Here is a 17,997-nt window from a genome sequence, read left to right on the forward strand (position 1 = left end):
TCTGCTCTTTTTTTTTTTTCTAATGTGAATAGTGTCAAATAAGCATTATATCAACAGTGCAAATGAAGCCAACAGTAATATTGAGGGATGATTTTTAATGTTCAAATTTTTAAATAAAGACAAAGACAACTATTTTTAGAACATTTTTAGCAAATTAAGACTGTTTTCTCAAAATTTAAACTTCAAATGAGTGTATTTTATTGGTGTGCATTTCATTTGTGCCAAATAAGTAATATAAGAACAAATCAAGACATTTTTCGGTTGACCTGTGTGTAAACGCTTTTCCAATGGAAGATGATGCAAATGTTTATTATTATTTCATTTAGTGACTCTATTGGCACAGAAATACAAGCTTCACCATTAAAATGAAAAAAATCTACAAATTCAATTCTAAAATCTGCTGGGTAAAGAAAGAAACAAATTTCACAAAACAAGAAACACTCAAAAAACAATAAATTATGGAAGTAGCATTTCTCTTTTCCTCTCTGTCTTTCAGCTGACAAGGTCAGAGAGCATCAGTGGTGTTGTGGAGGGCTGCAGGGCTCAGATCAGCGGTCCACAGACAGATAGCTCATCTATAGGAAGGAGTAGAGTCAGCAGCAGGCCTCAGGTCAAGGTAGGTGTTATAGGACTCGCTTCAACACACACAACCTCTCCCTCCCGGCCACTTCCACCACACCGCTGAAAAACAGCCACAGGGTGTTTTCCACGTCAAGCGTTACATTGCAAACTACCCCATTTTCCAGTGCACTCCATACTGCACGCTAGCATGATTTATTAGTGGCGGCTTTTGAAATGAGTTTGTTTTGTGTTTTTCCTGTTGCTTGTTGGTTGTGAAATTCTGCTTGATAAAAACCCAAAGGCTCACTTCACGATGACGCAAATGCCCCGTCTGGACCGGCAGTGTTATGGTTTAAATTATAGGCCACTGTACTTTCTACATGATGACTCTCTTGCCAGTAAATTGGTTTGAAAAGCATTCATTACATCTACAGTATATATCCAATGGGGTTAGCCTTTGAATTGTCTTCTTATTTTTCTCAGTCTTTCTCTCTTGCTGTCTCGTTCTCGGTCGCTGCTGTGGCCTCATCAGCGCAGGGTTGAAATAATGAATGTCTGTTGGTCGGCAATCATTTCTCTTGATGAGAAGCATATACACCTGATGGAAAACTTAAAGAGAGCTGCTCTCTTAGTCTCCCGACTGCAGCAATATACGACACATTGTAATATGGTGGAATTAACAGATGGCAAACACAAAACTGAGCTAGTACTGGGTTGGGCAAAATTTGATATGAAGAAAAAAAATTATATGAAAATGGAACTTTTGATATGTATCCACCACATACATTAATGGACAAATGATAACGGTTACATGATGCAAAAGGAAGGTCATCTTGAAGATTTTGAATAGTTGTTGGGTCGGACACATTTCGCCAAACCCCCGAGGCTCCAGGGACACGGCAAACGGCAGAGAGAAACAACTATCTGTCTCTACAGACACTATGATGTCAGCCCTGCGGTCATTGTGGGTTCAGTTCACACTACACTGTTAAATGTACCGCAGTGTCACATGACAGAGAAGACCTGGACCAAACAAACAAACATACAAATCAAATGCAATGCTTTATTTTACAAATAACATCTTGATTCATGTTTCACAGTTCATTATGTACCATATATAATGTTTAATGAAAATAAAAAGAATTAAAATGTCTATCTATCTATCTATCTATCTATCTATCTATCTATCTATCTATCTATCAATTAAAATTGAAAGCATATAAATGACTACTGTATATTATAGTATATTATATTACATTTACATTTAGTCATTTAGCAGACGCTTTTATCCAAAGCGACTTACAAATTAGGACTAAATTAAGCGAGTCATCATGAAGAGGCAAAAACAACGCAAGAAGTGCTCAAAATACGAAGTTCGGGCATTATTCAGTAGCATAAGCCCGATAAGTGAGGTTTTAAAGGGAAAGGGAAGGGTTTTTTTTTTTTTTTACATTTTTATGCGGTTAAGAGCTCACGGAAGAGATGGGTTTTCAGCTGTCTTTTGAATGTTGTCAGGGATTCTGCATTCCGGATGAGGGTGGGGAGAGCGTTCCACCAGCATGGAACTGTGAATGAGAATGTTCTGGAAATTGTTCTGGAAATATGTTCTGGAAATATTATGCTATACATTACTATATACTAATATATATATATATATATATATATATACAATTTTTTTAATGTAACTTTTTTGATCTGTTAAATAAGTCCGTTATGAGCACTTATTCATTACTAATTACATATTCAACAGTGTCATTAGATTACTAATTACTCTCATAAGTATTGCATTACTTATTACTAATTACTTTTTAAATCCAATATCAGCCTCAATCATTTGAACAATGCAAGGATAGACACGAAACTGCTCTTTTAATCCTTTCAAATAAATAATATAAAATTGCGTAAATTATTCTTGAACTGACCAAAGTATTAAAAGGGAGAAAGTCACATTAAATCTTGTTTTATGTAGAATTGTTCTATTGTCTATATGCAGTATTTAATGCAATTACATCAGAAGTAACTGTAATTAAATTACAGAGATCCCTTACTTTACTTTTTCAAGGGGAAAGTACTTTAATTACAGTAATGAATTGCAACCAACACAGCCTATAAATCTGTGTCTGGATTTAAGATCTGTGAGTTAGCAGCAGTCACTGCAGTTTTACTTTTAGTTACTAACAATGTGAATGTGTGTGTGTGTTTTTTGCAGAGATTCTCTGGAAGTCTAGCCACTCCTGTGTGTAAACCCTGACTGCTCTAGTGAAGGCTCTCTGAAGTCTCAAACACCACCTCTGGTTGGTGATGTGGGGGTCTGGAACGGACACCTAACTGGATGTTAGTGCATGGGCCATTAGTCTGGCACTTTAGAGCTCTAAGTCCTTCATCCTCAGCACCCTCATCCTCTTCCTCCTGGCTGCTTTAACTATTTACCCGTGACCTTTGCTGACCTTACCCCTCCAAGCTCCACTCTGGACTGAGCTACCTCACCAGTCTTCCACCATCTCGACCCTAACGCTTCAACACGGTAGACTACACACAAGCCTCTTCTGTCATATTCCTGATGATCAGCCAGCTAGCGACATCTAAGCAGGCTCAAGTATTTGGTGCCTAAGCATAGAGGTATGTTACCTGAGGGTCGCCCCATGAATCAGTAATGTGGTCCTAATCAGCCTCCAATGAGACATGACGTCATGGTCTCCACATTCTAAGATCCATCATGTGGAGATTACCAAACAGGCTTCACGTTCCTCTCTAGCCGAGTGACGTAACGCCACAGTTTCTATGCAACACGACGGTTGTGTGATGTTGTGTGGCGTGTGATCATCTTTCGGCAGTTTGATGCGATACCATTTTTTTTTTACTCCCTGAAAAACAAAGAAATGTATAAACATTTTGTGCCTTGCAGTTGCTACATTTTGTTAAACACTGCTTCACCCCATTGTGTGTCCTGCGATCGGTGAGAAAGCAGACGTGTGGCAAGGCTGATAATGACGAATGGGCATCTGTAAATATGTGAACTGTACGTTCAAACCCTGGTGTATAATGATGTCATATTACTTCATGTTCGTGTTACTGTTTGTGTTACGTGTCGTGGATAAATAGTTACTGTTAGACTGCATGGTGAACTATGTACAAGAAAACTTCCATAAATAAACATAATTTAATGACTTTATCACACATGCTGTTCTTTTCACACAGTTCTTTTCATTAGTGAGGCCGGGGCGAGTTGTCACACTTTCTAAAATCAGATTGACTATAAGGTTAAAGTATTAACTGATGATTAGGGGTTCAAGCATGAAATGCTGAAACCCTATTGTAATTGTAAGGATTTGTAAAACGCATCGTGCAGGCCAAACCGTAAGGCCTAGAGCAGGGTTCACCAATCTCGGTCCTGGAGGGCCGCTGTCCTGCAGAGTTTAGCTCCAACCAGCTCCAACACACCTGTTTGAAAGTTTCTAGTATGCCTAGTGAGACCTTAATTAGCTGGTTCAGGTGTGTTTAATTGGGGTTGGAGCTAAACTCTGCAGGACATCGGCCCTCCAGGACCGAGATTGGTGAACCCTGGCCTAGAGACTTGAAACCTGGCCAGATGGTAGGCCTCAATTTGGGGACAACCTATCAGAGTATGACCCCGATTGGCCCATAGGTGGCGCTACAGCAACCAAAAGCACAAAATCGCTCATAACTCTTCGGCCGTTTGACCTAGACTTAAGTGCATTACACCACTGTGATCCCGGGCTCAAGCTGGACAAAATGGCTATCTCCAAATTCGATTTAGGCAGGAAAATGTTCTGCTATGTCGCATTTTGTCCAAAACCTACTTTTGCAAACTAGTCCTAGATTTTTCGCCCGATCGGAACCAGACCAGTCTAGGACAATTCTCTGGACTCTCTAGATCAATATTTATCGAAAAAAAGTTGAACTTTTGCATTTTGGTGGCTGTAATAGGGTCATTTATAAAATGGGCGTGGCAAAATACACTAAAAAGCCTATAAATCCTAAATGAAAACTCAGAACTTCTCAGAAATTTTATGGAGATCGGACGATAGGTGGAGCTATAACTGTTAAAAAGCTTTAAAACCATATATTTCATATGGTACATTGCCTGTATTGGCTGTAAATGGTCTTTTTCATCTATTATGTCAGTGGTTACATGCTTGCTAAATAAAACTTTATAACTTTTGATGCTTTTGTGCTTAAAGGCCTTAACTGCTTGAACCCCGATAAATGCTGCTTGCAGCTTTAATTTTTACTGTTATTGCCCAGCAAAACATATAGAGTTCATTGAACACATATTGCCATCTATGCTCAGAGGTGGACAGTAACAAAGTACATTTACTTGAGTACTGTACTTAAGTATACTTTTTGAGTGTCTGTACTTTACTTTAACTTCACTACATTTGAAAGACAAATATCGTACTTTTTACTCCACTACATTTGTGTCAAGGTCCTTGAGTAGAAAGTAGTAACATTAGTCAGGGGTTGCATTTTGGTTAGAAATGAAAGTCGGGTTGACGTCAGAAACCCGACGTCATATTGACGTCAGCATCCGACGTTGGATTTTGGTTGGAACGTCTGTCCAACATTGGAGATTAACGTCAATCTGATGTTGGATTCTGACATCAACCTGATTTTCATTTTCAACGTTAGGTTTGATCTTCTAAATTCAAATCTTGTCATTGTTTTGGAGCACACTAGCTTACAGTATAGATAACAGTAAGGCTAACACATTCATACTAAAAGCCAAAAAAAACTTTAAATAGGGCACTCTTTGAGGGAACAGCCATTTGGGTGTCTGAAACCGGACGTTATTGAGTGCACTTATTCAATCCCACTACTGGAACTGTAGGTAGGCATAGATTCAGAGGCATAAGGTACTGTAAATATTACATACAACAATGCAACAATAATAAAACAATGCATTGACATTTATTTTTTACTTTTGATACTTAAGTACTTTTAAAAACAAGTACTTCTGTACTTTTACTTAAGTAAAAATCGGTCTTTACAACTTTTACTTGTAACGGAGTAATATTTGACCAGTAGTATCTGTACTTTCACTCAAGTAAGGAAGTTGTGTACTTTGTCCACCTCTGTCTATGCTTCTATAACAGTGCTACAGTTCTATAACAATGTGAACCTGCTATTTATTGACTGTTTATTTGATAAGGAGAACTATTTTGAATCAAGAAAACAAAAGTCTTCTGCAACATTTCAGCATTTAAGATGTATTATATCCTAGCAATATTTATTATCATTTTATTTAGTAAAATTTGAATAAAACATTACAAACAACTTAAGGCAAAACTCATAAAATTCATAAAACCTAAATTCAAGTTAACATGCAAAACCAAACAATTTTGTTTAAGAAATTATAATTAATAAACTGCATTAAATAACAAAATTTTACAAATATAAATGTGACAACCTGACATTTATGAAAAATAGCGCTGTCCTGAACATACATACCAATTAAAAGTTTGGGGTTAGTAAGATTTTGTAATGTTTCTAAGAAAAGTCTCTTATGCTCACCAAGAATGCCTTTGTTTGATTAAAAATATGGTAATATTGTGAAATATTTTTACAATTTAAAAGAGCTATTTTATATTTTAATATATTTTTAAATGTGATTTATTTCCTGTGATGCAAAGCTGAAATTTCAGCATCATTACTCCAGTCTTCAGTGTCACATGATCCTATGAAATCATTCTAATATGCTGATTTGCAGCTCAAGAAACATTTATTATTATAATCAATCTTGAAACAGTTGTGCTGCTTAATTTTTTTTTTTTCAGGATGAATAGTACATATTAAAAAGAACAGTATTTATTTGAAATAGAAATCTTTTGAAACATTAGAAATGACTTTACTGTCTCTTTTGATCAATTTAATGCGTCCTGGCTACATAAAAGTATTGATTTCATTAAAAAAAAAAAAAAAAAATTCTTACTGACCACTAACTTTGGAACAGTAGTGCATATTTGACTCGTCTTACTGTATGTCAATGTGATCAATGAAATAACCCTTGTGACAACAATACTGATTCGTGCACATTAAGCATGCGGCTATACAAATGTAGAAATCTCAAACTCTTTTAACATAGCAACATACTGTAGATGACAGATTGTACGCGTCAGTTTTAAAGCCGTTCACTCTGACATCAGCCGGTTATTTTTGTGGCTAATATGCTGTTTACAGGAAGTCCTGATGACTCTGAAGATTGCGTGATGGGCCCTCAGAGATTCAGATATACAGTGCCATCGGAACCTGTGGAACTCTTCGACAGCCAATCAAGCGCTCTCCTGATTGCGCCGCCGCGGCCTGATGATAAGCTCTCTCCGTAATCGCCCATCGGCTCCTGCAGGATTGCGTGTTTGTTGATGATGAGTGCGCGCTTGCACCGGAACAAAATCAGTCGGTGGGAATGAAAGACTCATGGAAAATGAGAAAGCGGTGCGCCTCTGGTTCCTTACAAAACGGAGTACATTATGTTTGCTGTATCTCACCAAACCTGTCATGTTTCACCCCAAAAATCAACACATTTTCATGACAATTAAGCCCATTTCTCTAGACTAGAGAACACTGATCTTTTGTGTTTGCATTCATTTCTTTTTGAAAGCAGCAAACACTTTGCTGACCCTCCATCAGAACTAAATAAATGCATAAATTGCACATATGCAATGAAAACCAGACATTATAAAACTGACTCACCTCTTTAATCCCACAGACTCACAATAAAGATTCCCTGTGTTCGTCCATGCCGGATCCATATTACATTTAAGCGGGGAAAGTCACGTTAATATTTAAAATAAGGTTTTTGGCATTGGGCGATGGCATTGATAAATTAGGATGGAAATGAATTCTTACACTGTCTTCAAAACACTGCATGGTGAACAAATTATTCCCCCTTTTGCAATTAACAGGACATTTTTGTATGAAATGGAAATGGCTTTAAAGGTAGTAAAGGTCATGTGTATCGAACCATGGTGGCTTTGCAATTACAGCCAGTCAGAATGTTGATTTGGAGGCTTTGCCCAGGCATAGATGGAAAAATTAATAAGTTGAAGTCTCTTTGTTGAAAAGATCGCTGTTGATTATATGACATTATGTGACAAAGAAGACAAGTTGCGGGTGATTTTTTCCACATGAGTTTAAGTGGGATAAAAGAACTGGAGAACGACCTTCAAATGTCAGAAATGCCTTTTTAGTTTGGTGGACATGAACTGAAAACTTCACGCTCACTTTTGATCCCAGCTGCGTGAAACATGCAGTTTTTTTGCATTTGTACAGATGCACATGCAGGTTTACTGATGTCAAATTCACACATTTAAATTCAGCCAATTATCTTCATGTTTTGTCCTTTTGTATTATTTTTTTAAGGCAAACGTCAATCCAAACAAGCATAGGCGTCATTGGAGGCTCATGGGTTTCAGGCTCAGCGCTGTACGGAAGGTTTGATGTGAAGACGCCATATTAAATGTGGCATGTCACTATAACACAGAGTTCTATATCTTGACAGGATGTCTATACATCACTAGCTTTCGTGTTTCAAAGTAATGATAGGCCTTTGAAAGACAGTGTGAAAAGCATCAGCGCTGCCCAGCTCAAGCCCAGAGAGTCAGATCTGTGCCGCCAAGAAGCATTTATAGTGAATGAAATGACCTTGTTTTCTTTATTTCTTTATTGTAAGTATCGGACCAGAAGAGTGAAACACATTTACATTGACTACAGCACTTACCTTACTTTAAATAATATATAAGATAGATAGATAGATAGATAGATAGATAGATAGACAGAATGATAGACAGACAGGTATAAGGCAGAACGATCGATAGATAGATAGATAGATAGATAGATAGATAGATAGATAGATAGATAGATAGATAGATATACAAATATAGATAGACAGACACAGACAGATAGATATATAGAAAGACAGAACGATAGATGGATAGAAAGACAGACAGGTATAAGATAAATATAGATAGATAGAGACACACGGACAGACAGACATATTTCTTTATTGTCAGTGGATATGATTTCACATTTGAAAGATTTATAACTTCAAAAAACTATTTTCACATCACTACAAATGATCTAAAAATACCAAATATCTAGAGCCTTTGTTTATAATAAGTATTATTTCAGGCATACATAATAAACAAGTTGATTAATGTAGCAGACACTGTGACCTTAGTGGCATTGAATGAGACTGATGAGGAGGGCCGTTTTGCCTTATTTTAAAGAGCAGTATTGTGAGTTTGTGATATATCACAGGTTTTGGATGTGATGAGATATCACAGGTTTGGAGAGTGTGTGTGAGGATCGTCAGACGATGGTGCCGCCCCCATTAAAACACTCCACAATGTGCTGAGTTTGTTCATGTTATTTGTTGGGTGAGTAATTGGATTCAGGACGTGTCATCAAAGCATATTAGAAAACAATCCGATGTGAAATCACACGGCAGGCTAAAAGGCCACGCGCCGCTTACCATCGAGAATAAACTAAATCCATGATGTCATTTTCCTTTGGCCCTTCCAATCAATCATTTCCCCTCCCCAGCTTTGTGTGTAATTTCTCGCTCAAGTTCATTGCTCATTTTCTCTTGATCTGTGATTCTCTTCCACAAACACTCAAGCAATCTTTCAAAATTAATTACAGGTCTGGAGACATGTAAGAGACATTGTTGCTGTGACCTTTAACCTTTGCTTTTTTAATGCAATCTGCTTCATCCATCAGTGTTGTAGAGGAAGAATCCAATAGAATTCATCTCTGACAAGTTCAGGAAGTATTACATTTCTGTTGCATTTGCATCCACCCACATATAATAACACAACATACACACATATACAGCAGACCATATCACAACACAACCCATGATGAATAAAGCTAGGAAATAAATGAAATGAAACTATGAAATCTAATCATCATAACGTTAAAGGGGTTGTTCACCTGCAATGGGAATTCTGTCCCCGTTTACTCTCCCTCACGTTGTTCCAAACCTTTGAATCGTTTGAGAACTAATAGGGCGTTCACACAGAACGCGTTTTTCCATTTCACAGCGCTAAATTTCCATTGTTTTTCAATGTAAACACACGCAAGGCTAGTCTTTAACCGTCGCGCCGTTTTTTTTTTTTTTTTTGTATCGTCTCGTGCATGACGTGACATTCTAAATATGCGGTGTTAAAAGAATTTAAAAATTAAAATTCTGTCATTAATTACTCACCAAACCCGTAAGACTTTCATTCGTCTTCAGACCACAAATTAAGATATTTTTGATGAAATCTGAGAGCTTTCTGTCCCTCCATAAACAGCTAGCTAACTACCACTTTGACGCTTCAAAAAGTTCATAAAGAGATCGTAAAATTAATCCATTTGAATTGAGCAGTTTAGTCCAAATTTTCTGAAGAGACACGATCGCTTTATATGATGAAAAGATTGAATTTAGGCTTTTATTCCATTCAGTTGGTAATGGAAGTCTTTGGGCAAGTACTGCACTGAATAGGTCTACGTTTTAAAATACACTCTTTACAAAGCAAAGCCAGACTTTTAACATGATGTGCAAGAATATGAGAAAGAGAGAGGGAAAACTAGAAGTGCATCCTCCTAGAAGTGCATCCTCCATTTTAATGGCATTTCAGACACATTTATACCTCAAATAGGCACCCACAGATATTTAGAATATCTTCCATATCCTCCTATTGTAAGCGCAAAAAAGTTTTTCCATTGATTTTCTTATAATTATTATTTGTCACAGATGTTGCCGATAGACTCTGAAATGAAGACTATTTTACCTACAACTAGACTACTTTAGAGATTTCACAATTTCTATTAAATGCAAAAAAGTTAAAGATTTGAACTAAGTTATGTTCTTGGCACATTAGAATAGCTAATCAAAGGTAGGCTACTTTAATTAAGAGGCGGCATCAGTCATCACCTCTGTAAAGAAACAGTCATATTCATCTTATATTGTTATCTTTCATTTAAGAAGGGAGAGAAAAAAAAATGTAATTCACAGTTACAGCTTCAATTATCCTCTTGTGATAGGAGCTGTGCTGATGGCCTCATGATTGACAGAATTATCACATAATAGAGCACATTCATTTCACCGCTAGAGTGTTTAACACGCCACGTCCCGATAAGCTCAAACCACCAGCAACCGGTCGTACAAACTCCTCTGCAAAAATACCCTTGACTTCATTTAACACGGACCGTGTGCTGATTTTTATCGCAGGAGTGAGGAGAGGATGATATTCAGGAAGAGGTGGTCGAGTCTGGGGCCCAGCCAGCAGGAGAGAGATTTCTCTTTTTGCGTGAGATGGAGAGAGTTTGGACAAACAGCGGGACCGACGGCCCCAATCACAGTTTATCCTGCTTCACATTAAGCTGACTTGTCAACATGTGGTTGTGAGAAGAATGGCATTGACTGAGAGGGAAGCCCACCGCTGGCTTCCAGAATAATCCACTGACCCTCAGTGAGCGAATCATGGGCTGCTGAAAGCTCACGTCAGCTCAGACACTATATTGTCTGCAGGAAATGGATTTATGGGGTGGGTTTGTTGTCACTTGTGACTTATGAGACAAAGCAGAAGGGATGAAAAACGTTGAAAGAAAGCAACGGCAAAAATCATACACTGTTATACTTCAGTTTCTGCAATTTAAAGTTGCACTCAGTCCTCCTTTATGTTGGATCTATCTATCTATCTATCTATCTATCTATCTATCTATATTTTGTTCTTTCTAATCTATCTATCTCTCTATCTATTGAATTTAAAGTTGCACTCAGTCCTCCTTTATGTTGGATCTATCTATCTATCTATCTATCTATCTATCTATCTATCTATCTATCTATCTATCTATCTATCTATATATATATATATATATATGCATATATAGAGATAGATAGATAGATAGATAGATAGATAGATAAAAGGAATGAATGAATGAACGATAGACAGATAGAAAGACAGATCAATTGATAGATAGATAGATAGATAGATAGATAGATAGATAGATAGATAGATAGATAGATAGATAGATAGAATAAATGAACGATTGTCAGACAGACAGACAGATTATAAAATTATTGAGAAACAACTTCAGTGAGGAATACTTTTAACCAATAAATCACTTGTGAAAGTTGTCTGATCTTTGAAAAGTTTATTGAATATCTTGTTTCTCCTAGACAAAGAAACGATTAAATGGAGAGAAAATGCAGATGCCAATATTCTCACATATAGACTTTTGACTATTGGTCCACTTTGCATCAAGATCTGCCCATCAGACAGGAAAAGATAGTCTGACTGACATGTAAAGTGATCTAAAATAGATGATTTCAATGATAATAGATCAGCTTGAAAAAAAACTATGGCATGTCAATCACAGAAAAAAAGAAAGAAAAAAATCTATGGGATTGGGCGTAGATTTTGTCAATGAAACATAACTGAGAGCTCAGAAAGAGCAACTCCTGAACAACAAATTTTCCCTGACTTTGTGATTTTACAACTTTGCGATTCTTCATAATAAGTGTACTTCTCTTATAATCTTGCTTGTCTTTTAACAACACTCTGTGTTCCTGGCAGAGGAATATAATATCGATTGCCAAAGCCTTTCTCAAGAGAACGCGCACCACCCGTGTAGCGCCGTGATGTGGGAGGCCCACATTGCCCCGGATCTGTCTCATGTAGTTTAGCAGAGCACTGTAGACAAATAAATGCAATACAGACCACTGCAAATACCCAGGGAAGTAAACAGAAGACAGCGTTAATCTAATTGTATTAGGAGCTGCAGTGTCGGTTTAAAGCTTCCAGTGCAATCTATTCTATTTGATTCCATCGCTGAGAAGCAGCCCTGAAGAGAAGGCCCTCCGCTGTCTTGTTTGTTAAGGCTGTTTTATTAGAGAGCTTTTCCATTTACTGTCCCAGGTGAAGCACTGAGTGCATCTTTATTGCTATTTAATCATGTGCGCTGATAATCTGAGGGAGTATTTTTCATTTCAAAGGAGACGGAGAATAAAACGTTCTCTTTAAAACTGTACACAACAGTGCGATTATGGGCACCTGTGCGGTGCGCGCGCCACATTCCTTCCCACAGATCAGATCTTTCTGATAGACAGCAGCGAGATTAATGGAGAGCAATGGTGACGCTTCTTAGATGTTTCTCTTGAGGAAGGAAAAAAAAAACCTAGATATCGCTTCAGAAGAGATCTCAACTAAGATCTCGAAATGTGCTCAGATTTGCCATGAAATGAAAGCTATCTCAATATGAACTCACACATTTCTCATTAAATGTTCTGTGCTGCTATTCACATTCATTTTATGGCTCTCTTACTGTATTTCAACAATTGTCTCATTTGTGTCTTGATTTCTTTTATTGGGTTCCCTTACAAAAAATAAGTTTATTCAAGCGTGCTATTATACTTCTTCTAAACTAAAAATAAGAAAGTATAATTTTTATGCACAGAAATATATTTAAATTTACACTTAAGTATACTTAGACTTATACTGACTGAAAAGTCTAAGTATATTTGGCTAATACTTGTACTCAATCTTTTGATCAAGATATGTATGTATACTTAGATTAGTTGTGTTTACTTTTTTGATTGAGTAGCCTATTTAAAAAATCTGGCAGGGAAAAATTAACAAATAAAATAAGTAACTTTAACTTGGCCATAAAAGTTTGTTGATATAACACTGAAATAAACCACGCTTTTAAAGTGTATGCTTTACTTAGAACATCCAAGTGAATAATACATATGTAGACAATATATCTACTTAGTAGAATTAATGTGTACCCACACGAACACAGAGATCTCAATACTTGGTACACAATAGACAGTAACGGTAACATTCATTGGATCATTTGAGTTGAAAATAAACTCCAGATGTTGCAAAACAGCAAGTTACTAAACCTAACAACAAAAGCAATGATAAAACTGTGTAAATACAGCTGAAAAACATTGAAAAATGTTATTATTCTATTCCAGTGCATGATGGGAACACCAGTATTAGAAAGTTGAGCGGGTTTTACTTAATTTTATAACGTTGATATTTATGCTTTAATAAGCTTAAAATGAGTACTGAATTTAATTCGTTTTTTTTATTTTTTATTCTTGCCTGAACTAAATTATTAGAAATTAAATGTCTGTAGTATACTTCACCACAGAATCATTTTTAATCAGTAGTATACTTAAATGCAAAAATTATGTTAAGTTCCCTTAAAGAAAACTTTCAAGTAGTATAAAAATAGTTGACCGAGAGAATAATTCAGTGTACTTTCATAAACTAAAAAATGTGCTAGTAAAACTATCAGTATACCTATAAGTTCACTTGTCAAGTCAAATCAAGTCACCTTCATTTATATAGCGTCAAACCTCAAAAACCAAACCCGCGACAACGCAGATGTCGCGCACATGCGCATTATGTGTTCAGTCCAAAGGTATGTGCGTTTGAATATATATGTGTGCAGGCGTGTGGTCCTTCTTTACTAATCAACCCTCAATAAACTACTTGTCTGGCCTTAAAAAGTTTTAATACAGAATTTTTTGTTGCGTCTGCATAGCCATGCGAACCGGAATTATCCCGACAACATTTTATCAGTACAGAGGTAAAGGGAAGGGAAGGAGGCCTATAATGTGTTATATGTGTTTGATAGGCCAAAGAGCTGTGTTTTTAGTCTAGATTTGAACTGACAGAGTGTGTCTGCTTCCCGGACAATGGTAGGAAGATTGTTCCAAAGTTTTGGTGCTAAATAGGAAAAGGATCTACCACCAGCAGTCGATTTTGATATTCTAGGTATTATCAACTGGACGGAATTTTGAGATTGCAATAGACGTGAAGGACTATAATGCGTTAAGAGCTCGCTCAAGTACTGCGGAGCTAAACCATTTAGTGATTTGTAAGTAATCAGCAATATTTTAAAATGTATACGTTGTTTAATAGGGAGCCAATGCAGTGTTGACAGAACAGGGCTAATATGGTCATACTTGCTGGTTCTGGTAAGAACTCAAGCTTCTGTGTTTTGAACTAGCTGTAGTTTGTTTATTAAGCGTGCAGGGCAACCACCCAGTAGATCATTACAATAATCTAGCCTTGAGGTCATGAACACATGAACTAATTGTTCTGCATTTTTCATTGAGAGCATATGACGTAATTTAGATATATTTTTAAGATGAAAGAATGTGGTTTTACAGACATGTGACTTTCAAATGAAAGATTGGTATCAAAGAGCACACCCAGGTTCCTAACCGACGACGAAGACTTGACAGAGCAGCCATCGAGTGTTAGACAGTATTCTATGTTATTACGTGAGGAAGTTTTTTGTCCAATAATTAGAATCTCTGTTTTTTCAGAATTAAGTTGTAGGAAATTACTAGTCATCCAGTTTTATATATCAGCTATGCATTCCATTAATTTAGTGAATCGGTAAGTTTCGTCTGGGCGTGAAGAAATATAGAGCTGAGTATCATCAGCATAACAGTGAAAACTAATGCCATGCTTCCTAATGATATCTCCTAATGGTAGCATGTACAGAGTGAACAGCAGCGGTCCTAGTACTGAGCCTTGTGGTACTCCATACTGAACTTGTGATAGATGAGACATCTCTTCATTTACTGCTACAAACTGATAACGGTCAGATAAGTATGATTTAAACCATGCTAATGCAATTCCACTAATGCCAACATAATTTTCGAGTCTATTTAAAAGAATGTTGTGATCGATAGTGTCAGATGCAGCACTAAGATCGAGTAACACTAATAGAGAGATACAACCACGATCGGATAATAAGAACAAATCATTTGTGACTCTAATGAGGGCAGTCTCGGTACTATGGTACGGTTTAAATCCTGATTGAAAATCTTCGCAGATATCATTTCTTTCTAAAAAGGAACATAGTTGTGAAGATACTGCCTTTAGTATCTTTGACAGAAAAGGTAGATTCGAGATCGGCCTGTAATTGACTAATTCTGTAGGATCAAGTTGCATTTTTTAACAAGCGGTTAAATCATGGCCAGCTTAAAGTTTTTTGGTACGTATCCAAGAGACAAAGATGAATTAATGATATTAAGAAGAGGATCTAGGACCTCTGGAAGCATCTCTTTCAGTAGCTTAGTCGGTATAGGGTCTACAATATATGTTGTTGGTTTAGATGATTTAACGAGTTTAGTAAATTCTTCCTCTTCTATAGCAATAAATGAATCAAATTTTCCCTCAGGGAGACTACAATGCACTGCCTGATGCGATACTGTAGTAGACGGCTGCATAGTTATAATTTTCTCCCTGATATTATCAATCTTATAAGTGAAGAAGTTCATAAAGTCATTACTGCTGTGCTGCTTGGAAACTTCTGGACTTGAAGCTTTATTTTTCGTTAGTTTAGCCACTGTTTCAAATAAATACTTAGGGTTTTGTTTATTTTATTCTAATAGGGTTGAAAAATAAGCAGATCTAGCAGCTTTTAAGGCCTCTCTGTATGCAATCGCGCTCTCTTTTCATGAAACTGAGTAAATAATAGTTCACTTTTTACAGTGTATACAGTAGCCAATTTAGTCCCAAATAGTATTGAAAAAGTACATTGATATTAGTATACTACTTACTACATAAAGTATACTTAAAAACATACTTGAACTTTACCTAAGTAAACTTAATAAAATGAACTTGAAGTATACTTATTTTTTGTAAGGGTTTTTAAGAAGAAACACCTGAGACAAAGCCGATGCATCAATGAAGCAGCTGAGAACTTTTCCTGTCATATTGTCTCACTTGACATTCTGTACTAATGCATCACATGTAAATATGCTCACTGACAATTACAAATCTGCTGTAACTTATAGATATCCGATGGTTTCGTCTCAAGGACTTCCTGCTGATTTCAAAGGTTGGCTTATGTCCACACTGAGATCATTAATAAGCTGCAAATGTTTGATAAAAAATGCCATAAAGCTATTCAGATAGCCGTCTTTGGTTTATCAAAGGACAAGTGAACTACAGTAGAAGATTCATGAGTGTTGATGTGGACGCAGCTCAATATTTGCATTTTGGAATATTTTATTGGTTAACACTCAATCACTTTCACAACAGTGACAGTTCAAGAGCAGAAGAGTCAATGAGGAGCAACTTACCAACACCACGCGCCCACCGTCGCACAATTAAACATTCTGCCTTTCTCTTCATTTCAGTTCTTCTTCTGTTCTTGCATCTGCTCGTGTGTAAAGTGTGTAATTCAAAACATCATTTTGTTTGCACAGAGAGAGAGAGAGAGAGAGAGAGAGAGAGAGATTTTTCATGAGCAAACTTTTCTCCATTTGTTTGTAAACCAAACCACCTTTCTTCTTAATTCTGCAAGATACATGCTGCAAAATTATAGCCTACAATTCTCTCTGAAAACCTCACCAGCTCATCATGCTGAAACGAAATATACTGATTACATGTCTAATATCATACATAATTGTATTGCACAAGATCTAAAAAAAAATTCTAAAACCAACACTGAAAAACAAAGTTAGCCTTAAATTAAGTACAATCAACTTGGATTTGTATGTCATTTCAACTTAAATTACATTAAACTGACTTAAAATGTGTTTAATCTTGTATAACTTAAAAAAATTGAAAATTGCTTAACTTATTCTGATGCGTTAAAGCAATGTAAAAACACACGTTGTCATAACATATTGACCGTATCATTTTTTACAGTGAATATGCAAGTAAAGTTTAATTATTTTTTTTCCCTACTGGCCAAAACATCTATATATATATGACATTTTAAAATGTATTAATGTTCACAAAATATCAAATTAGATCTGTATCTGCTCAAATTTGGCACATTTTCGGCCATTTTTGCTTGGTAACACTTTACAATAAGGTTTCATTAGTTAACTACTTAGAATGAAAAATACTTCTAGAGCATTCATTAATCTAGTTAATGTTCATTTCAGCATTTATCTGTCATTAAAATCAAATGTTGTATTTGTTAACATTTGTTAATGCACTGTGAACTAACATGAACAAACAATGAACGATTGTATTTTTCTTAACTAACGTTAACAAAGATTAATAAATACTGTAACAAATGTATTGCTCATTGTTAGTTTATGTTAGTTATTACATTAACTAATGTTAAAAAATGAGACCTTAAGTGTTACCCGGTTCTTTTTAATGGATGTAAGACGTCAATATGAAAAAGTTCTTTTGAGGAAAACTCTTATATGGATGTATAGCTAATGTAATTTCATTGTTTAGCTTTTTATTTCCCCAATATTGTTTTGAATTCTAATCAACATAGTGTTGCATATGTTCACTGTGTCAGCTGTGAATCTCCTGGTCCTCATCATTCGGCTCATAAAGGGTTAACTGCTGCAGTAAACCGCTGCGCGCTCCCGTGCGAGCGTCCCATTGGCTGCGCGGCGGCGGCGCGCGCCGTTAATCAGCTGCACGAGCG

At 36.3% G+C, this 17,997-nt stretch overlaps 1 protein-coding gene across 3 annotated transcripts in view; it reads left to right on the forward strand.

Moving 5' to 3' along the window:
- The window catches only part of akap6 (A kinase (PRKA) anchor protein 6), a 198,330-nt gene extending 194,593 nt beyond the window's left edge, over positions 1 to 3,737 (forward strand). For all 3 annotated transcript variants that reach the window (XM_079853930.1, XM_079853931.1, XM_079853932.1), the window contains 2 exons: positions 497 to 616; positions 2,771 to 3,737. In XM_079853930.1, the coding sequence (XP_079710056.1) occupies positions 497 to 616; positions 2,771 to 2,812 (162 nt within the window). In that variant the 3' untranslated portion in view covers positions 2,813 to 3,737. The remainder of the gene's footprint in view (positions 1 to 496; positions 617 to 2,770) is intronic.
- Positions 3,738 to 17,997: the final 14,260 nt, after the last annotated feature.

The sequence above is a fragment of the Squalius cephalus genome (genome assembly GCF_949319135.1).
Source record: "Squalius cephalus genome assembly, chromosome: 20".
Lineage (NCBI taxonomy): Eukaryota > Metazoa > Chordata > Actinopteri > Cypriniformes > Leuciscidae > Squalius > Squalius cephalus.